The sequence below is a fragment of the Colias croceus genome, chromosome 4 (genome assembly GCF_905220415.1).
Source record: "Colias croceus chromosome 4, ilColCroc2.1".
Classification (NCBI taxonomy): Eukaryota; Metazoa; Arthropoda; class Insecta; order Lepidoptera; family Pieridae; genus Colias; species Colias croceus.
Window position 1 is genome coordinate 9,067,514 of NC_059540.1, and position 26,717 is coordinate 9,094,230.

At 34.0% G+C, this 26,717-nt stretch overlaps 3 protein-coding genes across 3 annotated transcripts in view; all 3 read left to right on the forward strand.

Moving 5' to 3' along the window:
- Positions 1–297: 297 nt before the first annotated feature.
- On the forward strand, positions 298–11,380 carry LOC123691168 (RING finger protein 10). Its single transcript, XM_045635442.1, has 11 exons — positions 298–685; positions 3,224–3,401; positions 6,004–6,195; positions 6,377–6,467; positions 6,775–6,993; positions 7,323–7,481; positions 7,891–8,392; positions 9,149–9,285; positions 9,648–9,762; positions 10,123–10,385; positions 10,710–11,380. The coding sequence occupies exons 1-11, from the start codon at positions 592–594 to the stop codon at positions 10,929–10,931; spliced, it is 2,172 nt and encodes a 723-aa protein (XP_045491398.1). The 5' UTR covers positions 298–591; the 3' UTR covers positions 10,932–11,380.
- A 1,960-nt stretch (positions 11,381–13,340) lies between these two features.
- LOC123691428 (kelch domain-containing protein 10 homolog) lies at positions 13,341–15,120 on the forward strand. Its single transcript, XM_045635809.1, has 3 exons — positions 13,341–13,818; positions 13,896–14,107; positions 14,268–15,120. Exons 1-3 carry the CDS (start codon positions 13,492–13,494, stop codon positions 14,974–14,976), a joined length of 1,248 nt encoding a protein of 415 aa, XP_045491765.1. The 5' UTR covers positions 13,341–13,491; the 3' UTR covers positions 14,977–15,120.
- Positions 15,121–16,676: 1,556 nt separating this feature from the next.
- Positions 16,677–26,717, forward strand: part of LOC123691001 (adenosine receptor A2b) — a 50,203-nt gene continuing 40,162 nt past the window's right edge. The window contains exon 1 of the mRNA XM_045635170.1: positions 16,677–17,363. Within this exon, the coding sequence (XP_045491126.1) occupies positions 16,943–17,363 (421 nt within the window). The 5' untranslated portion in view covers positions 16,677–16,942. The remainder of the gene's footprint in view (positions 17,364–26,717) is intronic.

The window sequence follows — 26,717 nt, forward strand, 5'->3', positions numbered from 1 at the left end:
ACTAAAATCTAAAATTATGAACCAAATTTTTTTTTGTTAATAGAATAGAATTTATTACAACTTAATTTTTACTCTTGAATGACTAATTTTATGAAGATCTGTGATTACGATGATTTCCGATAAATCATAATAAACACTTATTTATAATTTTTTGTACAAGGCTTTATTTTTGTGTTTTATTTATTTTTAAATATCTATTTTTATTTTTTTAAGAAATTTAAATTTAGAATTTGTCCGCAAAAATATAAAATCAGCTTTAAAATCACATAAAATATACGGAGGAAGTGACAGGAAGTGCGCATTTTGCTTTATCTGCTTGGCTGCCGGCTGCTGAGCTGGTCGCCATATTAGTGGCGAGTTGGGAAATAGTGTTTTAATTTGTGATTTCGTCGTTATCGACGAAAGGGAGTAGTAAATACTCCCTTCTTTGTGAGTAAAAGCCTTTCTGTGTAAAGTAACCTTGGGTTATCATTTTCGTTAAGGAATAGAGTATTTCTTTTTGATTTGAACTATAAACATGGCCTTTTAAAATGTCGGCCCTGAACGTGATTTCTTCGTCTCCTTGCGGAGCTCCCCGCGTAGCTTTTGTGGATGTTGGAGGATACCAGAATGGACAAGAAATCTTTGCATCGTTCTTCTTTACAACAGTCGAGGGCAACGGCCGTCGACTGTAAAAAGAATTCGGGTAAATATCAGAAGGTCATGATGTCGCTTTTTCTATGATAGGAATAAAATGCTGTCATTGGGAATATTATAGACTTATTATATGTATAGATAATAAAAATAAATGTTTACGTTCATCCCACTCGCAGGTAAAATTAATATTCAAGCTTAAGAGCGTTTTCACATTGTCCGGTCCGATATCGGATATCGGAAGCCGATAGCCGATATCCGATATCGGACACAATTTGCCCTTTCACATTATCCGATAATATCGTCCCGATATCATGAGTGTTGCCAGAAACTGGAAAAGTAGATATATGGAGAATTAAAAAAAAACAGTGGATGCATTTATGTTACAAAAAATAAACTTTATTTTAAATAAAATAAATAGTAATAAATAAACTATGTTTTTCAAACCGGTTTAATCTGCTGACTGCGGAGTTTGGATTTGTACCCTCTGCAGAGTCAGAATCTAGTTTCAATATTCAATTTCATTGTGAGGCTTGTTTTTTTTATATGCTGTTTTTCTTTTTTTAATAATAGAACATGTTGTGAATTTTAGAACTTTTTTATATTAAATCATGTACGACTGTTATGTTCATAAACAAATAAAATAAAATAAAAGTATTAAAGCGACGAAACTGGCAAATATATAAATTCAAATTACATTTACAAATGTAGGTGCTGTTATTACAATTTTATAGTGCTAATAATCTTAATATATATAAATCTCGTGTCACAATGTTTGTCCTCAATGGACTCCTAAACCACTTAACCGATTATAATAAAATTCGCACACCATGTGCAGTTCGATCCAACTTGAGAGATAGGATAGTTTAAACATGTAGGTACCACGGGCGAAGCCGGGGCGGACCACTAGTAATATATATATTATATTATCTGGGTGTGCAAATATTTAACGAAATAAATTAAACTAAACTAATTCTTCGTTGTTACAGATTCCGCAATGTAATAAATTCTTGAATGTCATAAAATTGTTTCTCCATTAACTAATTCGTCAGTTTCTTCTAAAATATGTCATACTATTTTTGTTGATTTATTGTACATGTTGGAAAGTGCAGTATGTTTTGATACCTCGTTAACATAATATGCAAATTTACTTTTCCTTTCTTAAAATATTCTGGGTAGTATTTAACAAATATTTTATCTACCCCTTTCTTTCCAAGCTAGTACCTATTTGAAAAATCAGTAGATCACCCGAAAAATCATAAGGTCTAGCAACACTGGTCATCATGGCAAACTATAATAAAACTTTATTTGTTGTATTTATTATATTTATTGTATTTGAGACGTAAAAAAAGATATACCACAGAGCAAGTAGTAGTTATCTACCACAGAACAGTAAATTATCTACGTAGTACCACAGACTAATAATAATATAGCCATACGAGCCATGACAACCAAAATAGTAAACAAGCCAAACAAGCTCAGAAGTCGCCGCGCGTTCTTGACAAAATGTAAGGTCGCCGCATTCTAATTCTGATATTTTACAGAAAACTAAACAAAATTGCCGTATTGTAAATTTTCTTTTCAATAAAAAGGGTTTGATTTAAAAAAATTCAACTGATAGATCGTAGTAAAAGAAACCGACTTCAAAAACAGCTGGAAAAGTAAAATATAAAAAAGATTTGATATTATTAATTACTTAATATTATTTAGATGTGCTATTTATTATACAGGTTTGATATCGGCGCTAAAACACAGCACTAAATCTGTGACTCAATGACAACAATACAATAAACAGCTTACAGCACAACAGTAGTCCAAGTAGGAGGAGGAGCGAGGCAGAATGAGTAAATAAAGATAAAAGACACTAATATTTCGAAGATACGGTTGAATTTAAGAACGCAATATATTTTTGTTTACTTCAGTTCAGCCAATTGCCGTATATTATAGGACGGTATTAAAATAGCTCCCGTAAAAATAGTATTTTTAATGCCTTTAAATACTTAAATGAATGTTTTCTTAATAAAAAGGTTTAAAGTAAATGAAAGGATTTTTTTTACATTTAGCGCCTAGAAATGACTGAAAATACACAAACTAATGCTTTTTTTGCTGTTGGTATACTACCTTTTCGAAAATTGAGTTGGTAACACTGACCATTATCGTCCGATAGTTCACGGGAATATCGGTGTTGGCTCCGATATCCGATATCGGACCGGACAATGTGAAAGACAGGTACCTAAATCATACATTTTACTTAGCCTCCGATATCGGATATCGGCTATCGGCGCCCGATATCCGATATCGGACCGGACAATGTGAAAACGCTCTAACGATAACTTATTGCAGTCGAAAACACCTACCAACTTGTTTTATTTTTGGTTTGAAATGTTTACATAAAATAGTTATTGGATGTAATATTATGTAGGTAATGATGATTGTGGTAATTGTTGACAATTAGTTACTGTACGTGTCTTTGCATGCTTTCAATAGCAGAGATTAATTAAAAACAGATCTCATTTTGTTGACAAAAAACTCTATTTCATGTCAGACTAATAGGATTATGATAAATAATAGCAAGATAATTTGCTTTTAGAATTGACACACAAACCTTGGCAACGTAACAATAAGAAACGAGAAACTCCCGGAAACGCACCAAAAAATGAAAATTACCGCAAAAATATACCAGCTCAAAGAGGAAGAGGTCCTGCTGACAAAAGGCCCCACGCACATGGTGCCAATAACTTTGTTGTGGGTGGAACGCCGAACACCGGGTATTAAATATTTTTCTTATTGAGTTATTTACACAAATCCTATTTGTGAAATATTTAAACAAGTGTCTATAATTAATTTATAACACATACATATATTGAATTCAAAATGTTACAAAATTCATTTTTATACCCATGATCAGGGCTCAGAAACCGGTTTAAATTCTTAACCGGTTTCAGTCATTGACCCCAAACCGAAATTGATTTAGGTTAAAGGTTGCACTTTACCGGTTTTTACCGGTTTATGCGAAATACCGGTTTTTCATTAATATTGGTTTTGGTGGTGAAAATTAACCGGTTAAAACCAAGTTACATAAGGATCCTCGGCCCCCGCTACCCTCGCTCGACGGGCCTGGACGTTGCGAAGTCATTTAGTTACAAAATTCTTAATCACACTCAAGTTCGCAATTTTAGTTTATATTTGAAACTAGCTTCCGCCCGCGACTCCGTCCGCGCGGATGTCGGTCTTTGCGTGGATGGTTTATTTCTCCATTTTGAGTAACTCGGACAATGACATCTTATAAATATATATTGGACCCAAATACGGCTAGGTCTATAATAATACGCAACGTGTGTTCGCGGTACCTACTACAGAACAAGTAACAACGTCTATGGATAACTGAAAAATTGAGATTAATTTTTTTTCTACGTATTTTTCCATGATAAAAAGTATCCTATTTTACGCCCAGGATAATAAGGTATAATTATACCAAGTTTCATCGAAATCGAACCGGTAGTTTTCACGTGATGTCTTCACATACAGACAGACAGACAGACAGACAGACAAAAATTTTTTAAATCACATATTTGGGTTTGGTATCGATCCAGTAACACCCCCTGCTAGTTATTTTTTCAATATTTTCAATGTACAGAATTGACCCTTCTACAGATTTATTATATGTATAGATTTGAATTTGATAACTAGATTTCCGCCCGCGGCTTCGCCCGCGTTTGCAAAGGAAAACCCGCATAGTTCCCGTTCCCGTGGGATTTCCGGGATAAAAACTATCCTATGTGTTAATCCAAGTTACCCTCTATATGTGTGCTAAACATCCATACATCCATACATCTATACTTACAAACTATATTTTAGAATAGAATATATTAGATATGTCGTGGTCATATCGTAGATTTGATCATTTCATGATATGAGTGGCCATTTCACGAAATGGTCGCATATCGTGAAATGGCCAACATAGTTTGATCAGATCGTTAAATCGTCAACGTTTTACGATTTGGTCATCCACATTTGGCCAGATCGTATAAAATATAAAGAGTCCATAAAATATTAAAAAATTTCAGAATAACTATATTCTAAAAACTTGTTTAATGTCATTTAAGTTAGTGCCGCGGCAGCGGCCGGCGAATGCCAGAAGCGAACCGTTTTTGCAATAGAAAACAATTAAGTTAGGTTAGGTTACACTTTGATAAACAACGCACGAGCCGAGCGAGCAAAGCGAGCGTGCCGCGGCAGCGGCCGGCGAGTGCCAGAAGCGGATCGCTTTTTAAAAAACAAACAATTATAATAATATAGTAGTAGTTTCTTAAATTATTTTATTTAAGTCGCATTTTTTCTTAAATACATATAAGATATCCACATTTTCCATAGTACTCGTACCTCTTCGTCGTAAATTCTTTGCTATGACTTTCTTTATAATATTGTTATTAAACGAATTATGAAGTTTTTAACTGCGAATAATTTAATTTTCGCCAGCGGCCGCCATCTCATCACATAAACACAGAGCTTGCAGCGCCTCTACCAACGATTAATGTAACTATTTTACGATATGATCAAATAATTTTGGTCATTTCATGAAAAAACCGTGCGTTAATAATTGGCCATATCGTGAAACGATTTCTTATCATTGATCTGCCCAAACCACATCATGATGTGGCCAAACTAAATTGGCCATTTCACGATATGCGACCATTTCGTGAAATGGCCACTAATATCATGAAATGATCAAATCTACGATATGACCACGACAGATATATTAGATACTAGCTTCCGCCCGCGACTCCGTCCGCGCGGAAAAATTAAGATTTATTTTTTTCTACGTATTTTTACGGGATAAAAAGTATCCTATTTTATGCCCAGGATAATAAGGTATAATTATACCAAGTTTCATCGAAATCGAACATGTAGTTTTCACGTGATGCCTGAACATACAGATAGACAAAAAATTTTTTAATCACATATTTGGGTTTGGTATCGATCCAGTAACACCCACTGGTATTTATTTTTTCAATATTTTCAATGTACAGAATTGACCCTTCTACAGATTTATTATATGTACTTATAGATATTAGATTCACTATATCTTGTGGCAAGCGTTAAAAAATGAGGCAAAAATAATAAAGGAATTAACCGGTTAATTTGGGTGTCAAAACCGTTTGTGCAGAAGTAACCGGTAACCTTAATCATTTGGGTTACTTATAAACAGTTCACTTGTTTAACCGGTAAATGAAGGAACGATATATTTACCGGTATATAATCTAAATTAACCGCTCTTTTCAAACCGGTTCCGAGTCCTGCCCATGATGACTAAGTTTTTAGTATATGCAGAGAAATACTAAGTAATCTTTATTCCTTATTGATTTATAGGTTAGAGAATGATGAAGAGCCTCAACTAGGTTCACTGTATGTGCCAGGAAGCAAAAAGCAAAATTTGAATCATTTGCTAAACTTCATGTATTCCCCTCGTGGAAGCAACGAGCGGAGGGGGCTGCCTCCCCGCAGGCCGCAACAGAACAAATTCTATCATCATTTTGAACACGATCTCTATCTAAGAACTTAGTAAGTTGATTTTCTTATTTCATATTATATTATATAAAAGATGCCGTTGCAACCAAAAAGTGCCAACATCCCATTCAGTTATATTTATTTAATATTCTATTTTAAAGAAAAGCTTGAACAGTTAAATCAGAATTCTGTGTATCAACTAAATGTGATTTCTGATAATAATATGTAATTTCAGTTGTCAATTTGTTGTGAAGCAAGGCGGAGATTTCAAAGAGAATTTGACAAACCCTGACTTACCTGTTAAATGGGAGGAAATTGAGGAAATTGTTAGTATTTAAATACATATCTTTTATCATCATACCATCTCATCATTTATGATTGAAAGATAAACCTTTTAATTTTGCAATGCAAGTTATTTCAGTCTAAAAAATATAATAAGTATGTAATAACATTTCCATAATCAGAATTCTTTATTTAATTAACTATGTATGAAATTAACTATGAAATTTTTACATTAGCCCATATTTTCATCTCGGCATTTCACCCTAGTTCTAAAAGTGCAATATTTTCACTATTTTGCTTTCAATTTTACATTTTGCTTTCAATTTTACTATTTTGCTTTCAATTTTACAGGTAGTGAGAAGGGCTGGTAAATGGCAATGCCCTATATGTCTCGGTCACCCTGTGGCTGGCCGTGTTGGTATTTGTGGCCATGTCTACTGCTGGGCTTGCATCTTACACTACTCGGCCACTCATGAGAAACAACCACCGCCATGCCCAGTTTGCACGGTCACATTACAAGTGGCTGATATGAAACCCACCAGATTAGTGCAATGGGATACACCTGAAGAAGTAAGTGGTTTGATAAAAATATTATAACATTTCTTCTCATAATTTAATATGTTCACACGTAATATGTTTATTTCAGCTCCTGGCTTTTCATTTTTTGTATAATAAAATGATGTTTATTTTATTAACATACATTTATTTTGATATACTCAAATATTGAGGTTCTATGAAATTCCAATACTTCAAAAGTGCTTCTCAAAGAAGTCTAATTGAATAAATAAATGTTTGAGTTCAAGTTTAATAGGCATAAACAAAAAGTTATATTTCTTTTTTTTATAATAATAAATATCTTTAAGCTTGAGTGATTATATTAATAATTTCGCTTGTTATAGGTGACCATGCGCCTTGTTCGACGTCTACGCGGCTCCGCCATAGTGGAAGTTGCACCACCTAGAGGTGTTATTACTGAAATGAAAGAAGCTTCCACTTTGCCCCTAGAAGAACAGCCAGTGTCGCCTTATGCTAGAATATTCTCAGCAAATCATTATCAGGTAATTGCCCTTTTAATTTTTATAAATATGTAGCAGCACATTTACAGCAGTTGAGCTTATATCAAGCTTATTTTTTCTATGTAAAATTGTATCAGTAAGATGTTTGAGTTCAAGTGCATATTTTATCTAAATTAATTTTAATCATCATTGATTAGATAACTTCCATATTTATACTATAATATTATGAAGCAGGAGAGTTTGTTTGTTTGTTTGAACATGCTAATCTCCGGCACTACTGGTCCGATTTCAAAAATTCGGTGTTAGGTAGCCCAATTATTGAGGAAGGCATAGGCTATACATATATCATTACGCTTAGACTAACAGGAGTGGAACTAATAAAAAATAGTTTTACAATAGTAGAATTTCTCTATAGTATGTATTGTAAAGAAAAAATATTTTTATTTAACAGGTTCTGGAAATACTGGAGAGAGACAAGCGAGAGATTGAAGCCCAAATTCAAGCAGAAATTGATACAACTGAACTAGTTTACTTGGAGCAAGCATTGGAGATGCTTAAAGTTAAGAGGGAATTCATTGAGTGTGAGTATTTAAGACCAATGAAGAAGGTTGTTGAAAAAGAGGTCAAAGACGATATTATTGTTGAAAAGCATGAAGCTAATGCTAAGAAATATGACTGGTTTGATGTTGATGATGAAGAAGGGGCTGTTTGTCTTGAGGAGGACTTGTCAGTATTAGATATAAATGATGACGCAGAACCTGAAACTGAATCTGAAACTGCACCTGAAGTTGCACCTGAAGTTAAACCTGATGTAAAGAAGTTTGGTTTCGACCTCAACCACAATCCTTTAGAAGATCTGGAGGTGAGAGATAGTCCTCCCCTTGAAGTTGAACAGAATAATCTAACTGAAATTGACAAGGAGAATCAAGCAAGATATTTCTACTTTTACCAAGGTAATCTTTGTTTTGTTAAGCTTAATTGTGTAGCAGAACATCTTCTTAATAATTATATCTTATACATAAAATAAAAATGTGTAAATGTATCATCAATTTATTAGTAACTAGCTTCCGCCCGCGACTCCGTCCGCGCGGATGTCGGTCTTTGCGTGGATGGTTTATTTCTCCGTTTTGAGTAACTCGGACAATGACATCTTATAAATATCTGTTGGACCCAAATACGGCTAGGTCTATAATAATACGCAACGTGTGTTCGCGGTACCTACTACAGAACAAGTAACAACGTCTATGGATAACTGAAAAATTGAGATTAATTTTTTTTCTACGTATTTTTCCAGGATAAAAAGTATCCTATTTTACGCCCAGGATAATAAGGTATAATTATACCAAGTTTCATCGAAATTGAACCGGTAGTTTTCACGTGATGTCTTCACATACAGACAGACAGACAGACAAAAATTTTTTTAATCACATATTTGGGTTTGGTATCGATCCAGTAACACCCCCTGCTAGTTATTTTTTCAATATTTTCAATGTACAGAATCGACCCTTCTACAGATTTATTATATGTATAGATAAAGACATTGTTTTATTTGATTGCTATTGCAATAACTTAACTATTTTGTATTTTGATTATAATATGTACTGAAATATTTTTTTGCCCGATAGGGCAACGCAAAATATAGCATACTAATTTCACTAGTTTTAATTTATTTTTATTTTCATCATATTATGTTTTGAAACATTTTTCAGCGGACGATGGTCAGCAGGTTTTCCTGAACAGTTTGAATGTGCGCATGTTGAACGCGTCGTGGGGCGCTCTGGTCGCGGCGCCGGAAATCATCAAGGGAAAAGTGCTGCATCGTGATACTGTATCACTGGGAGAACAGGTAGTTGCCTGTTTTGCTAGCTAGTTAGCTAGCAAAATAAATGATGTCGTGTTTGTAGTGTTTTCTTTCCTGATCTGGAATTCAGATTTTTAATTTCACGAGACAAGCACAAACATTCAGTTTCTTTAAATTGAAAAAAAGAACGAAACATTCGGTTTTTTTTGTTTGAAATAATATTATAGTATTTTGTTTGTTAAATAAGGAAATGGAATGTGTGTGCCCAGGATTACTTGTAGCTGTCTGACTTGAATATATCTAAGAATAAGGTCTATAGCATTCACAAATAAGACAATAGTCACTATATATTATTTTTATTGGTATTACATAATAAAATATTGATATAAATTATGTATTAATTTCAGACAAGAAAACATATGCCATACACAGCTCACTTGCCACTTCACTGCTCTTTTGATGTTGTGGAATTAGACTTGAAGCCCCCTTTCGTGACTCCAGCAGCTATTGAAAATTTTGCTGGTAATTAAATATTTTATAATTAATTAAAAATCCCTATTTTATTTGATCTGATGAACAAGCAAAGTGATAATAAATTTGATTCATCCATTTCATATTTTTTATTATACACAAGTTTGCAAGAAAGTTTGTTGCTTGTTAATTTTTTACCTCAATATTAATGAACCAATTTTGATTATACATGCAAGGCAAGTGTAGCCTATGTACCAGAATAAACAAGCTATGGAAATAATTTCTATGACCTGCAGTTTCTGCTAAATTTTATGACTTGCATAACACTTATGCAAACTTGGAACTAAGCTAACAAATTATACATTTTTACAAGTTACATAGGTTTTACATAAGTTTTTCATAAAATTTCAGCGGAACTAGAGCGTCGCGCCCGCAATCGCGCCCGCCAGGAGCGCGACGAGCGGCGCCGCGAGCGGGCATACCACCGCGCGATGGAAGGGCCGCCCAAACCGGACTTCTCGTCAGAGATTCTATTCCCAACACCACCCTCGCCGTTCGGCAGCCCGCCGCTGAATGAGCCCAGCGTGTTTGACCAGCCGGGACCATCAGCTGCCGCGCACGTGGAACAGCCAGTGCCGTCGACGAGTGGTTCGAGTGGAGTTTCTTTTGCTAAGGTAATACATTTTTTTATCACCACGCGATGGAAGAGAATTGAGATACAAATAAAACTACCATAAGTTTGGGATTTCCATTAGATATTATTTTGGATGGATTCATGGCACATAAAAAGTTTAAAAATTATTTTAATAAGTGTTGGAACTTGGAAGAATAGTGGAGTGGAGTGCAGTGGAGTTTAATAAATTGTAGTACATATTTGTGTAAAGGTACCTTTTATTTTAATTGTTGCGTTATAAAACTTACAGAATACAGATTATTTATTAAATTATGTAATGCTATTGCCACTTTGACATATGATTTTATAAATGTGTACATTTCAGATGGCCGGCACGAGTGGTACATGGCGCGTCCGTAAAACGGCAGCGCCGCCGGCACCACAGCCGAAGGACGACGACGAAGAGGACGGTCACGTTCCTAGCTCTCTCAACCTGAGTGACGCCATAGAAGCGGCCCTCCAAGCCAGCCTCTCCCCGTCCAACAAGAAAAACAAGAAGTCCAAACAGAAGATATTATTTGCAACCGGCATGAATCGCTCTCCGTAATTGGCTTCAAAAATACTTTATTGCAAATAGATTCTCCAAAAATTTATTAATATTATAATATGTATGTAAACATACTTAAAATAGTTCATCTCTGTCTGTCAGTATCTTATTGGTGTAATTTTTTATTGTGTAACAGCAATATGAGCCACATTGCTCTCGTACAAATATCACAATCAAAATGTTTGTCTACATGTAAAAGTATACATAGAGTTATGTGTTATAATTTATAACAGTATGTGAACAAAAATGCTTTTTATTGATCAGGTTTTTGTTTTAATTGGGTTTTAAATAAATGTGAAATCACTGTGGGTAGTTGTTCACTTGCAAGACATAATAATATATTTATCTTAGAGGGTATGTCTATGTAGTAAATATATTTTATTGTATTATTAACAATATTTTTGCTTAATTGCTCATTGATGTTTCTAATAAATCACTTTATGAAGGTGTATTCTTGTTTTATTTGTCTTGTTTCTTTTTAACCTTTGTATTCAGACAATTAATATTCTTTTTAACTAGGACTGGCAATATTATCTTATGAAGTACAGGAGAGGGATGCGAGTTACAAACTATTTTGGACAGTAGTCTGATTATAGTCCATTTTACCTGGGATGATTCCTGGGACACTTCATTGTGTTCCGAATTACAAGCAATTATAGGCTTATTTGTATAAAAAACTAGCGGTCCGCCCCGGCTTCGCCCGTGGTACATGTTTACGTTTTCTCCACATAAGATCCATCCTCGTACTTCAAGAAATATAATAAAAAAAGAATTATCGAAATCGGTTCAGCCGTTCTCGAGTTATGCGCTTACCAACACATTTTGCGATTCATTTTTATATATAAGATATGTCTCATCTGGTTATCTGGCTCAGACCATATTTCCAGTGTACACTAAAGTCTATCCTTCACTGCACGCAACGTGAGCTGAACCTCAAGTCGTAGTCCGTACTCCTTCGTGGACAAATCGGTCATCGTCCACTCGCCACAATACAATTTATTCACTCGAATCTATCAGCAGTCATGCTGTCAGTGATGAGTTCTGCGGCTGGGTACGCGAGATACGCGGCATATGCATGCAGTTATGGCTGGTTCACACATTGATTAGTGTGAGTGCAGGTGATTAGTGCGAGTGCAGGTGTGTAGTGCGAGTAGTGTCCAATTCAACTGCGAGTGCAGGTGATTAGTGGGAGTGCAGGTCAATGGTGCAATTCGCGACGCTACACACTACGCTAAACACTAAACACTAAACACTCGTGTCCAGACGTGTTTAGGCAGGCACACTGCGAGTGAGGGGGAAGGGAGGGCGCGCGGGACGTGGCTACTCGCAGTCCACTCGCAAAAAAATAGAACACGCTTCTTTTCACTTTACTACACAGCCTACTAAACACTTGCACTAAACAGTCGCTGTCCACACGTAGTTACTAAACACCTGCACTAATCACCTGCACTCGCACTAATCAAAGTGTGAACCAGCCTTTAGCATGCATAATATGTCGCTTAGGGTGCTTTCCACCAATAATATGCGAGGGAAATGTGTCATGCGAGGATGTCTTAAATTTGCTGTTAAAATTTGTGGGGGTTTCCACAAATAATGTGCGAGAAAATGTGCGGTGCGAGAATGCATTGAAATGTCTCTATTACTCAAAATTATAGAACTAATAAAGATTCCTCGCATTCATCTCGCTTGTTTAAAAAACCAAGCACCGCTGAACCGTTTCCTCCATGTTACCACCAAAGCTGTGCTGAGCGAGGCGAGGTAAATGAAGCGATATGATTGGTTATTTAAAAACACATTTCTCACATCACATCTTCGCACTTGTGCGCAGATTATGGTGCAAAAGCAAGTGACTTTCTGAGCCCTAGATCAAGATAACAAGTGATAACTGCGTTAAGAACAACCGACTTCAAACTTGCACTTGCAAAATTCACAAATACCTACAGACAAAAATGCTCATAAAATAAAAACTACTGGGCCTATCCGAATAAAATTTTTATGGGACCAATTCGACACCATCCCGCATCGAACAGAAAAAGAATCACGTAAATCGGTTCAGAAACCTCGGAGTAATCGGTGTACATACATAAAAAAAAAAAAAAAAAAAAAAAAAAATACCGGCCGAATTGATAACCTCCTCCTTTTTTTTGAAGTCGGTTAAAAATATAGGTTGGTATACAAGGGTGATAGGTATTAGATAAAACTAAGAGATAAAAATATATAGGTAGGCAAGAGGTAGGCATACAATATAATTGTGATAATTATGAATGAATGAATGATGAAAATTAATATAATTATTATAGCGGTATTCGTATTTTGCCCCGTGCCAAAAGACTAGTAGCATTACAGCTGACAGACTTCATCTGTCACAGCATAATGCATATTATGTCAATAATTGTCATTTGTCAACACTTAACAAAAAATAAGCGACTATCCACAATATCATTGAACCAATATTTATATCAAGTAAATGTGAAATTTAAAAATAAATGAAATAAAACACTTGTGTACACAGAACGTATTAAGGTTTTTATTGCTTGATGGTGTAAAAGTTTACACAATAATGACGTCCTGTACTAGGGACTTCTTATTTGAACCTTTTAAGGTTACCGAAGTTGAATTTCGCAGTTCTGATAGTCCTAGACCGAGAAGCGGTCATAGGGTAGCTTGTGATGACTTTAACGTGTATTGCTTTGGGGGATACAATCCCTCTCTACCACTTAGTCAAATACAAAGAAACAATCCCACATGGACCCCAGCAAGACCTCTATTTAAAGAGTTATGGAGCTTTAATATCTCCACTAGAAAGTGGAAGCAACATAGAGTTACAGAAAATATGCCTGAAGAATTGGCATCAAATGCTATGTGTATGAATGGGAGATATTTAATGGTTGGTAATGTAACAGTAGAGGATTTCTTTTTAACATTAAATAGATCATTGTCATTAAAAATAAATTACATTTTTAGATATTTGGTGGTACAGGTGCTCCATTTGGAAACAAATGCAGTAATGATGTCATTGTTTGGAAGACATGTATGGGAGATGCAAAACTCGAAGTCTTAACAGTAACAGGTTCTCGACCTCCTGGTCAATATGGTCAGTCAATACTCTGCCATGATGGATGTTTTTATACTGTAGGAGGAACAAATGGATTTGCTTATAACTGTGATATTTATAGGTTGGTATTTGTTAATTATCTATAGTTTTTACATTAATTTGGACGTCCTTTAAATGTGACTAAAGAAAAGATTTTCTCACCTTAATATTTGCAAAATTTCTATTCAAGTTTGTTTCTTAATGTCTTAACTAATAATAAACAATTTTTGTTAAATCAACAGGTTAGATTTGCGAACAATGGTGTGGGAAGCTGTATTTGTTGGGACAGGCCAAGACGGAGAGCCGCTAGGGAGATACAGACATGAAGTAGTGCGTGCAAATAACAAACTATACATTGTTGGTGGTGGTACAGGTGAATTGGCATTTGAACTGATGGAAATACCCATGTATGATCTTGAGACCAACACATGGACAACATTAATGCCAAAAGCGGACGAGACATTGAGGAATACAGCCTCACCGCTACCTAGGAAGTGTCACAGTGCAGTGCAAATTGAAACGGACAGTGGTGTGCAAGTATTTGTTACTGGTGGGACAGATGGCGAGTCAGTGTTTGAAGACGTTTGGAGGTTAAACATAACAGATCTCCAGTGGCATTTAATGCAAAAGACAGTTCTTCCTCATCCACTGTATTTTCATTCATCCACGGTCACTTCATATGGTTGCATGTACGTATTCGGCGGTATTGAACCAAAAGAAGACGCAACATGTAGAAACAATAAGTTATACAAAGTATGGTTATGCATACCAAAGTTAAGTGAAATATGTTGGGATGCTTTACTAAATATGTATCCCACTTTGGACGAAGTAGATAAAACAAACTTATTGAATATGGGAATTCCAAAGCATTTTGCAGATAGGCTGCATCCTGAATCCTTTTTTTCTGAAATCCGAGGAAAAAAGTTTGATTCACAATGTGCTATCAAGTAAAAATTGCTTTAACTTTATGTAATTTGTGTTCAGAATGGCATAATATTTAATATAAACGGAGCATAATATTTGTCATAATACTTAAAGTATATATTGTATTTGTTTAACTGTCAATCAAATAAAAGATGGATGTTTGATTTTAAATTCATTTCTTTTAATAATTATTTTTACCTGAATATTATATTTTGATAATATGCCAAATACTAACCTGCCCTAGTTCACTCTCAGGACTGGACTAGTGGGAAAAGACTAGAGGGAAAAAATGTGACGCACGAGAAATGTTTATATTTTATTGGTCTACAATCTCTTTATATAGGATTAACACAATACTAATGAGAAAAGGAAAAACAGGCTGTAAATAAAAAATGACTTCTTAATTTAAATTAAAAATGAAATATCAATAAGATTTATATTTTTTTATTTTCAAGACGCAATAAGTACGGAAAAAATATCAATTACATATTTAAATGTTCATTGTATGTTACTTTTATAAAAAATAAGTAAGTTACTCAAAAATTGTACCCGTTGATTAAAGTGTTGAAAATTTGAGCTTTATTACGCTATCGACGTAATAAAGATCGAGTTACGGCGAACTAGGAAAGGGCTCATGTTGAATAAATTACTTTATTAATAAAATTACTACCAAGTGTTCAATGTCAAACAATATCTTATTTATTAGAGCCACACTTACTAACATTTTAATTTTTCAATCAAATTGTAAGGGTGTTCTAAACGACTTATTTTCATTTAAAAACGTAACTTGTAAATGAAAAGCAATAATGTAATTTTAGTATACTATCTATAGGAAAAAGTTTTCTTTTTAACTTTCTTATTTGGTAATATGTATAACTACCTATAATGTATACAATTTTATATCAAACTAGCTTTGCGCTCACGGCTTCGCCCGCGCAAAAAACTCGCACAGTTCTCGTTCCCGTGGGATTTTCGGGATGAAATCATGACATTTCTCAGGTTTCATTCTCAGTTACATTCGTACCAAATTTAATCAAATTTCAATGGTTTAGGCGTGATTGGACCTACAGACCAACTGTATATGTATAACCTACACATTAACATTTTTTACTGTTTATTAGGTAGATAGCTACGATTAAAAAAAATTGAAAAAGAATTTGGTGGTAGTAAAGGTACTCATAGGAATCTCTTTCGAAAAGCATCTAGTTTTATAATATCATGTGCTTAAAATTTAATTTTAATAAGTTTAATTTTAAAGTAGGTAGGTAGGTATATAATAATATATTAATCCGTTAATTACCTGATTGGTTAAATTGCTATTTGCTTTTATTGTTTAGTTACTTACTAACATAGAGCTGTAGGTAGGTATGTTAATTTACAGACTGCAGAAGAAGAAAATTGCGTAAGGTTAAAGTTCTAACATATCGTATGAGGAACTTATACCTATGTAGGGAAGTATTTTCTCTCCTAAAGTAAGTGGTACGTGTACTTGTAGCCGTTAATAATTGTATTGAATCCGAAGTGTACGCCTACGGGATCATAAGGGTACTTTGTAAATGGGTGCTAAATTCCATACACTTTAATCGCAACGGCTACGTTTGGCTTTATAGGTTTCAATTTCGATTTCAAGGGTAAGCGGTGGCCGCAACAAGTGCGCGTCGGCGTAGGGCGTGCGTCCTGTCCGTCCGCCGGCGAGTTTCGCGCCAATTCGCGGCCGCAGTGCTGGGAAACGCGCCTCGCGAACGGGACTCTATCAACCCGACCCTAACCGCGAAACTGAAACTTTAACTTCGATTAATCCCAGCAGAATAACCACAATGTATACCGATCCGAAAATGGAACGCGTGCGTGATCTACATACCATTATTTAAAATTTAAATTTAAATATGTCTACGACAATATTAAAAGAACGATGCATGTTATATTTTCTCATATGCGTCAAACTTAAACATTATCGTGTTAGTTATTTTTATTTATAAACAGTCCGTACAAAATGGATGAAATGGAAACAGTGTCGAGCACTGTCAGCCCGACTCCGCACCGGTCCCCGACTCCAGAATTGCACGCGACCTATACTTCCCTCGAGATTCTGGTTGCGTTAGTGGCAGTGATTGGAAATGCTATGGTGATACATGTGTTCCATAGAGACAGGAGGTTGAGGAGAAGAACGAACTACTATATTGTGTCTTTAGCTATTGCAGACTGTTTAGTTGGTTTGCTTGGTATTCCATTTGCGATACTGGCATCCGTTGGATTGCCCAGGAACCTCTACGCCTGCCTCTTCACTGTTTCGCTGTTAGTGATGTTGTGCACCATTAGCATATTCTGTCTTGTAGCGGTATCAGTAGATCGCTACTGGGCGATACTTCACCCCATGGGCTACTCCAGGAATGTACGAACCAAAACCGCAATTTGTAAGTATTGACAATATTTATTCTAACTTTTAGTTACATACCTACGTTGATTAAATCATATCAATTAATAGTTTATTCATACAACATGGACTTCACACTTCTAATTTTATCAAGTCCATACGAAAATAAATGACGCAAATGCCATTTGGTTACATACTTAAATTAAATTAAAATATTTTATTAGTAAATTTTACTTGGATGTCAAAATAAATAGAATTATTATGAAATAATCCCATAAAGGTAATTTAAGTCTAATATTACCATCTCTTATTTTGTAACAAGTGAGGTAAAACACCCTGCTACTCAAAAAGCGAACGGTTATTTTTATAAGATCCCCAATTCGAGGTTAGATGACGACTGATTATTTTATTTTAACCTAATTTGTTAGGAGGATTATTTTCTAAGAGGTCAGTAGTTATCTTTTATAGCTATCATTAACTACTTCATAACAATGACTGCCCATTCCTTAAACGACCGGTAATAGCTTTATTATGATTCTTGGTTCTTTTATTACAATACATTTGCAACATTTCATATTTGTTTAGATATGAATAATAATAGCAATGTGTGATTGGAAACATATTCCACATACACTACGTTTAATTTATGTGTAGATGAATTACCAAGATTCTTCTGTTAAACTTTGATTACTGTTTATAATGTCTACGAAAAGTTTTGGTGAGCAATTAAAAGCTTCACATGAACATCAAGGCTCCAATCAATTTGTGAGCTGGTCGATTGGAAATTAATTTAAAAAATTATAATATCGGTACGTAAAGAGCTAGAGCGAATAAACAATTGTTACTTTCATCTTTTAAACAAATTTAACTCCTACAAAGAAATATAAGTGAAACGGAATTGCTTTTAAAAGAAGTATTCTGACGGATAAATCACAATACAAAAGCAATATCGACGTTTTACTTCCTTTTTGAACTATTATTTTATAGCTTCAACAAACAACATTCAATCTAACTCATTTGTCTGTTAATAGATTTTTAAAGCATTAGTTTATTTAAACTATTCAGGAGGTGGTAATTTATTTTTACCAAAACAAATATGTAGAGTAAGTAACTGCTGTAGTCGATGGTGTATTTATGTTTAAATTTAGTCACACGTGTGCTATTGGCCTCTAAAGATTACCTAATTCATGTAATTTTACATCTTCATCTATCAATACAACGATTAAATTTTTTTTTGTTGCAAAAAAAATAAATTGAATCATTATATTCTAATAATTGTAGGTAATAATTCCTTATTGAAATAATACCAAATAATTTATCCCCTATTGAAAATAGTATTTAGTTTAAATGTAGCTGCTCTTCCGGCTCTCCTATATGTATAGGCGGAAAAAATTAAAAAAAAAAAAAAAAACTACAGCCGATCTTAAACTATAACTGTAGATATAACAAATACGTTTTTTTAATAACCGGTGTAACTAATACTACTATCTTATATATATAGATTTATAAATATACAAAACGTTGTGATAAAATAAATCCACTTCACGAGTTTTTATTTTAATTCAGGTAAACATTACTTTTGGTAGAACATACGTAAATGTCATACTTACCTACATCATTAAGACACAAAAGCGCTTCAAGATGAATCGGATGAAAAATTGTTTGAAGTAGGAACAGCAGAAACTAATAACACCTAATAACCTGTGTTACAGATAAAATGTTGGAAAAATCAAGATAAAATAGACGTCTCAACTACGAATACATTCATCCCACTCATTTAACGACATCAAAATAATTTTGTTTTGTCACTCGTGATACTTTATAAATCGTCACTTAGTAAAAAAATGTGTTGTGTTTTATAATTGTTAACATTCGGATATAATAATTGTTTATGATAGATTATAGAAGATATAGATAGGTATTTTCAGATGTAGGCGGGATGGTTGAACAGACTTTTAATAGAATGATTTAATACATGTTTAATACAAAAGCTTTCAATGTGTCAAACGAACAACCATTACATCAAAGCAAGCATGAAGCATTAACGTTTCTCTAATCGTGGACCAATACCAATTGATAGTGTCTTTCATCTTCAGTGTGAACGACATTTGACATACGATCCTCCATCTGGTAAGGAATCATGCAAAAGGTGTAATATTTTTAAAGATGTATATTTAGAAGTTTGAACACTATACCTATACAATAAATTTAAAGTCCATTAACTCTTAGATATATCTTCTCACGATACAAAAAAGTTATTTTTAATTTACGGGATATTGTGGTAGTTAGGTAAACTATTGAGACGACAAAGAATTTGAAGTATTTGAGTAATATATTGTTCTGATATTTAACATTATATCTCACTTCACCGCAATGATCAGTTCTAAATTAAACAATAGTTATAATATATTTGAACCAATATAATATAATAAATTAAGAATATAATGGTTTCGGTAATAAAAATGTATCTAGCCAAGACTAACTCTTAATCATTGTCTCATATTTAGTTATAAGCCAATAACTTAGAATTCTGTTCCTTAAAAATACTTCTTGAACCCTCATCACATGTAAATGCGACCTTAATGAAATATCAGCCCATAACAAAGTTTCCTGATGCCTATGAATATAATGATAGATAGATTTCCCTCCATTTCACTTCCACTTCTAGGTTTTATCTACTTCCGAAAATATATTATTATGATAAAATATTTACTTAGTATGCAGTTGCTTTCGTAGGCACTGAAAAAAATTACTAAAACAAAACCTATTGGAACTCTCAGTTAACTTTATAATTTCAACATATTATCATCCGATAAAAAGTAATAAGTAGGATTTAAAAATTTAATACAAATCCGCTGCTACCATAAATCAAGGGGAATTTGCTTATCCAATAAGAAACACGTTTTGGGCATCGACCGTGTGGAAAAAGGAAACTTAAATTGTTTTCGCAAAAGCAATTAGTCGTCGTTGAAATAAGTGTAACAACATTTCCAAATGACTGAATGTGGATGAGGGTGGGTGTCGGTATAATGGCCTCCGATGGGTGAGGTTTCACTATCATCACACCAAATTGACTTTACTGTTATTGTTTTGCTGGAGCTTCGTTTGTTTTTCCAAGTTTAAGAAATTATAACCACTTATAACTGCTATACGTTTTCCTTAATTAATTTCAAGTAAATAATGGGCACTCAGGAATTGGAATTGACAAATGTCGTGCCTCGTTTGAGTCGTACGAGATGAATTTGCATTAAATTAAATGATCTAATAAATTGTGAACTACAGTAATAAATAATAGGTAGTTTCAAATTAATGAGTATGTTTATACGTGTTTACAAATTTTTGTTATTTGAATAACAAAATATCTACAATTTTCCAATCTAAAAACTCTACATCGACATGTTATAAAGTAAGGTTTCGTAAATACATTACGAGCACCGTTCCGTACCAAAAGTTATCCTTTCAATACTTTAAAATGATTTGTAATAAAAATGAAAGCAAATTACGTCCATTGTTTACTGGATAGTAGGCTGGTAAGGTAATGTATGTAAATTGTAAAGGCGCCTTAAAAATTCTTACTGGGGGACATTCCACAATTGAACTGTGGTACGGTATTATTTTACGTATTATAATGCATTGTAATGTGGCGTTCAATTTTCGCAAAACAACAGGTTTAACGCAAAAATAGAGTACTTGTCTAGTGATAACGTAAAAGATAGGAATGTATACTTTGACAACATAATGGGACAGCCAAATATCGACGGGATTACGCCTAATAGCAGGATATATGAATACTATGCTAATATGAAGTCAAAGCTTGGAGTGATAGATAAATGATGACGTATGATGAGATTGTTATATATTGACGTACACACGTTTATAATAGGGATCTTTGAGTAGTTATGATCCTTTATTCTCGTCATAATGACGTAGGAAAGATTTCTTCGCCAACGTTGAACCAAACTGATTGCCGCTATATTAGAGTCTGTCTATTGCAACAGTGGGCGTGGTTTGAACCTAACTGCTTGAAAAATATTTTGCTCTTACCATTGTATTGCAAAATAAAAGAAAATGTGTTGCAAATACGTAGGTAAACGTCTTTATAAAGCGCAAAATGTGATTATAGACATAATAACCAATTTACAGGATTTCAGATTCAGTTTCCCTTTTTGAAATGTTAGTTGGATATTTTTAGGTGTTTGTTTTTAAGGATTGAATCCCTTGTGCGATAGGAATTTTATAAAACGATAAAAGTGACTAAGCTATTTATAAATTGGCCTATCACTTCTGTGTAATACAGCAGACCTACACTGCAAAGCTGTTATCATACACTAAAATAAATAACGCTGAAACGAGGGTGGAGTATCTACTATCAATGACTATCCAGTCTTTTATGCACAAAATTGGATTTATCATATTAAATATAGCGGATTTCATTTATAGTTTGATTGTCGCAACTAAATATTATGTACAGACTGTAATATACCACCTATGAAGGTGAGGGATAGTGTGTACGTGTTGTTAATACTAAAGAAGATGCGTGAATCGTCACGTCTCTAAATTTATCCTCAAATTAGCTTATAGATAGGTGTGCCAATTTACTATAAATCTTTGCATGGAATTTAAAATATTATTTTTAAGCGTGGTTACAAAACATTTTAAAACTTATTTAAAGATTTATAATAATTATAAATGTGTGTAATTGAAACCGCCGAAGTAAACAACTAGAAACTAGAAAAGTTATTATTGCTCGGAAAACTCAAAGCGTTAGTCAGACTACGAGATAAGCTCGAGGGCGTAAGAGCCTATTACAGAAATACAAGTTTTTATTGCCATCAATGAAACGAACTTCCTCCAACAATGTTTATGAACTGATAAAACATTGATAACCTAGTGTTTCTAATATTTCATGTGACACCACGACCGCGAAATTCTTAAATTAATTCGTATATACTTTATACATTTATTTTATACGTTTTTCTAATAACTAATAACATTGGTGGTTTATTATCATGTGTACACCAAATGACGAGGAAAATTGCAACTGATAACGAAAATAAATATATACATAACCCAAATAGCCAACCGAAAATCTGCCCCAACCTCATTTAGTCACGAAACTTGGAAGTCATTTATAACAAGTCTATCATGTAGGTACACACTATAGCGAATACCGATGCTGTAGCAACAAAATAATTTATATTAACCAAGTCTTCATACGTTATTGCGGTCACAATAATCAACATCACAATTGAATTCTCAAAAACGCGCAATTTTAGTACCAAAATAAACGATATGTAAAAGAATTTTTATCCTATTTGTAGAGATATACGTCTCTTGAATTTCGCTTAAATTACGTGGATAATACCAACACTATTTACAGCTGTATCAAGCCTACAATTGGGCGTTAATAAATGTAGAAAGATAAATGGATCCGTCAAATTATCATTTCGCCGCGGCGTTTTTGTATTCCATTCACGCTAAAATGCATGAATGGCGAAGCATGATGACATAGGATTGTACGGGGACAATGTTCAGGAAGTCGTTCATCTCAGTTCACAGGAAGAGATCGTTTTGTGGAGGCGTGCCTCGTCTACATTGTCACGTACGAATCTTGGACAACCTTGATCAGATCAGTAGCATCCATAGTATAAGTATGATTGGTAACTGGTATCACAAGAATAGCAAAGTAAATGGTATTTTTGCTGACATTGTATGAAACGCGTGCAGCACAATACAGGAAGAAAAGGATCGTTCTATCTTTTATATCTCACAACAACTGATCTCTCTGTTAATAAATTTACACTTACTTAATATTTGCTCAAAAATTAACTCTACCTACGTTCGTAACTATACTGTTATTGATTAATTATGTTTTTTGGCAAATAAAGACTTTTATTTATTTTATTTATTTAATAGCGTCCGCGTTAAAATGTAGAAGCCCTTCTGGCTAACATTGAGAGACCACACAAAAAAATAATAATCAAATTGCCTGTTATGAAGTTCAAAGAGAAAATACAGAATTTCCTGTGAGTTATTTAAATCATTCGAACTCGTGGAAAGCTTTTAATTTTATTGAATGGAAAATAAATTATAAACTTCTAAAACCATTTCAAATCAAAGTGTTTGTAAAAGGAAAATATGAAAAAATAGGAACAAACGTAGCAGTTTTTAAATAAAGTGAGAATGAAAAAGTTAAGAAAAGTTTAACTATGGTTTAGAAATAACATAATATATTACATTATATTAAAATCATCGACTCTACCTTACTTTACAGTAACAATAATAATTTTTCATAATAAATTATAATATAAATTAAAATTTAAATATCAGAAATCAGACTAATAAATTATAACATAGGTACCTAAATATTGTTTTGTATATTCGTAGTAAATTGCATATAACTTTCTTCTACTATAAAGGTGTGTTTGTAGAGACTATCTCATTAGCTAAACCTATAATCATTATTTTGTAAGATGAGAAGAGCGAAATCCTTGAGTAAAGTATCTTTCAGGTTACAAGACTCGTGTAATTTTGTCCTTAATAATACTGCTTACTTGCAATTTTTATTTGCATTTAAAAATATTTCAATATTTTTAATGTTCTACGAGTATGGTTTATCTTTGTAGGTATACGTATAGGATATGGTCCGATACTCTAATAGTTCCTTAGGAATGCTAATAGGAGATTAAACGATGACGATACATAGTGAGATTAGTCATCAAGGATGGGATACATCATGAAAGCGGGTGCACTTTTCATCATATAAGATACCTAATTATGTATTGTATTTTTACACAATTACGATTGCTACTTTAAATAAAGTTAATTTTTAGAAAAAAAACAAAAACCGACTTCAAGACTATACCTATACTATATGTACAAATTTAAACTGAAAAGTAGAAAATAATATTAAATAATAATAATGATATTAATTTTTTATATTAATTACTTTAAACTTTCAACGAAAAGGTTTCCTAAGTTATTTTTGAAGTCGGTGCCGCCCAAGAACAGTTTAATTGATGCAAAGGCAGCAACAAATGGAATGTACGGCGGCACGACGCGGCTGCGCGCGAGGGCAGACATCGTTGACGGTTGTGCATAAAAATTTTGATGCGCTTCTTTGCAATTTATAAGTAAGCTTACGTGCGATTTTCTGTTCTCTAGTAAAAGTTAAGGTAATTAATATAATAAATAGTGTAATTAATTATTAGGTTATTATTTTTTTATTAAGGATATTTTTGTTTTGGTTGGCACCGACTTCAAAAATAACTTAGGAAACCTTTTCGTTGAAAGTTTAAAGTAATTAATATAAAAAATTAATATCATTATTATTATTTAATATTATTTTCTACTTTTCAGTTTAAATTTGTACATATAGTATAGGTATAGTCTTGAAGTCGGTTTTTGTTTTTTTTCTAAAAATTAACTTTATTTTTAATTTTTAAGTGGAAAGTTTGTGTGTATAGGTATAGTCTTGAAGTCGGTTTTTGTTTTTTTTTCTAAAAATTAACGGTCATAAATAAACGCTCACACTCACAGCCCAACTCTAAAAATGTTTATCGTATCCGTGTATCCTAGGTGCCGTGGACAAACAAAATGTACGATTGTCAAAATTGGCGGAATGATCGCGTATCAAACATACAAAAAGAAAACATACTGTCGAATCAAAAACCCTCCTTTTTTGATGTTGGTTAAAAATCGACTAGCATGAAGCTCCTAGTCGAGACGAATCAAATGAGCACAAACACGGCGGAATTGCTTTATTTTATTACAGAGTTCCCATGGCTATTTACCGTCTCCATCATCAGACCCTGAATACCACATAGGATCGGAGTCCTTATGAATTACCGTCGCCGCACACGAGCCACGGGCCACGGCTGTGGCCCGTGGCTCGTGTGGCTACAAACGCCGCCACGAGAAGCTAGAAGCGTGTAGCGTGTGGCCGCCACAGGCGTAAACCGTGTGCGGCGAGTCCATATAAAATGTATGAAAAGTGCAGGAAATATGCCGGTGGCGGCGTTTCGTGGCCGGTGGCCGGTGGCCCGTGTGCGGAAGCCCTAAGACTCAAACACATTAAAATTCGATGGTATTACATAATTTTGTTACAGAGATCCCATACTCCTAAACCATTCATCATCAGCTTCATCATCAGCTCAGCAACATCAGATGGTGACCATTAGATGCAAAAATCTGCATAGATTAAGATAATTTCTGATAAACAGTGTATATGCCTACAAAATTTGAGGGTTTCCCTCGATTTCCCCAGGATCCCATCATCAGATCCTGACCTGGTGACAATGGGACCACCTCTGACGTATGACCTACCAAATAAAAAAAGAATTATTCAAATCGGTTTATAATTGCCGGAGTAATCGTGTAACAAATATACAAAAAAAAAAAAAAAATACCGTCGAATTGAGAACCTCCTCCTTTTTTTGAAGTCGGTTAAAAATAGAGTTAATGTTTGAGTTTATTATAAGCGGTTGTGTTCCTTATTAGCAAAATCGTTAACGAAGGATTTAAATTCTTCATAGAAGTCGATCTCGAAAATCGAGACGACAGAGGTATCATTTGTTCTATTAATCTGTTCATGAAACAGTACTTGCGCAGTTATGTTTCATAATCCGAAGCGTGTGATATAGCTACGCTTTATGTTTGTTGAAAGAGCTTTTCATCGGAACTGTTGGGAACTTTGTTGATAAAGAACTTATACACGTTGGCAGGAACGTAATCTATAGTCAAAAATATAGTAAGTGTTTCGTTCCATTGTTTCCTCTGTTATGAAGCGATTTCCATATAAAACGGATTCTGTCAAACTATCAAAATTAAAGAGTCACTTGAAGCTTAACATCACACATGACACAACATTTTACCGCAGGGATTATGTGAAATTTGTTCTACTGATGTGCTATACTTTCTCTATGAACATAAATTATTAGTTATCCCTTTAAGATTTTATTTCAGTTTACTAAATGTTTACCCATGATAGTTACAAATACAAGATGAAAATGCTAATAAGTACATGAAGAAGTGAAGTCGTATCACGCTACACTGCACTGTAGACGGCGCAAAGTGCATTATTATAAGTGCATATAAGTGTATATAAGTGCATTGCATATTAACATGAACTATTTTAATCAATGAGAAATCCACCATTCATTTATCCATGGGTTGGCGCGACAGGATGGCGCCCGGGCCCCATGGCGCCAAGCCGACTTTTCCTGAATGTCAACGACAGTCGCGCGCCGGGATCCCTTCGCGCTGCACAATGAAACCTCTTTATATTTTCACAGTGCTTTATATTTCATTCGCGTTTGTCAGTGCCAAAATAAGTGGAGGACCACGTGGAAGATTCGATAATAACAACCATCGGAAGAACACAAACAACCACCAT

What these genes read in the sequence shown, in the direction of transcription:
- LOC123691168 (XM_045635442.1), top strand. Translation starts at nt 592, where the DNA reads ATGTTGGAGGATACCAGAATGGACAAGAAATCTTTGCATCGTTCTTCT. An exon ending in TCTCAGCAAATCATTATCAG is followed by an intron (nt 7,482 to 7,890) that starts GTAATTGCCCTT and finishes TTTATTTAACAG; the next exon opens with GTTCTGGAAATACTGGAGAG. An exon ending in CTGTATCACTGGGAGAACAG is followed by an intron (nt 9,286 to 9,647) that starts GTAGTTGCCTGT and finishes TATTAATTTCAG; the next exon opens with ACAAGAAAACATATGCCATA.
- LOC123691428 (XM_045635809.1), top strand. Translation starts at nt 13,492, where the DNA reads ATGACGTCCTGTACTAGGGACTTCTTATTTGAACCTTTTAAGGTTACC. An exon ending in TGAATGGGAGATATTTAATG is followed by an intron (nt 13,819 to 13,895) that starts GTTGGTAATGTA and finishes TTACATTTTTAG; the next exon opens with ATATTTGGTGGTACAGGTGC. An exon ending in TATAACTGTGATATTTATAG is followed by an intron (nt 14,108 to 14,267) that starts GTTGGTATTTGT and finishes TTAAATCAACAG; the next exon opens with GTTAGATTTGCGAACAATGG.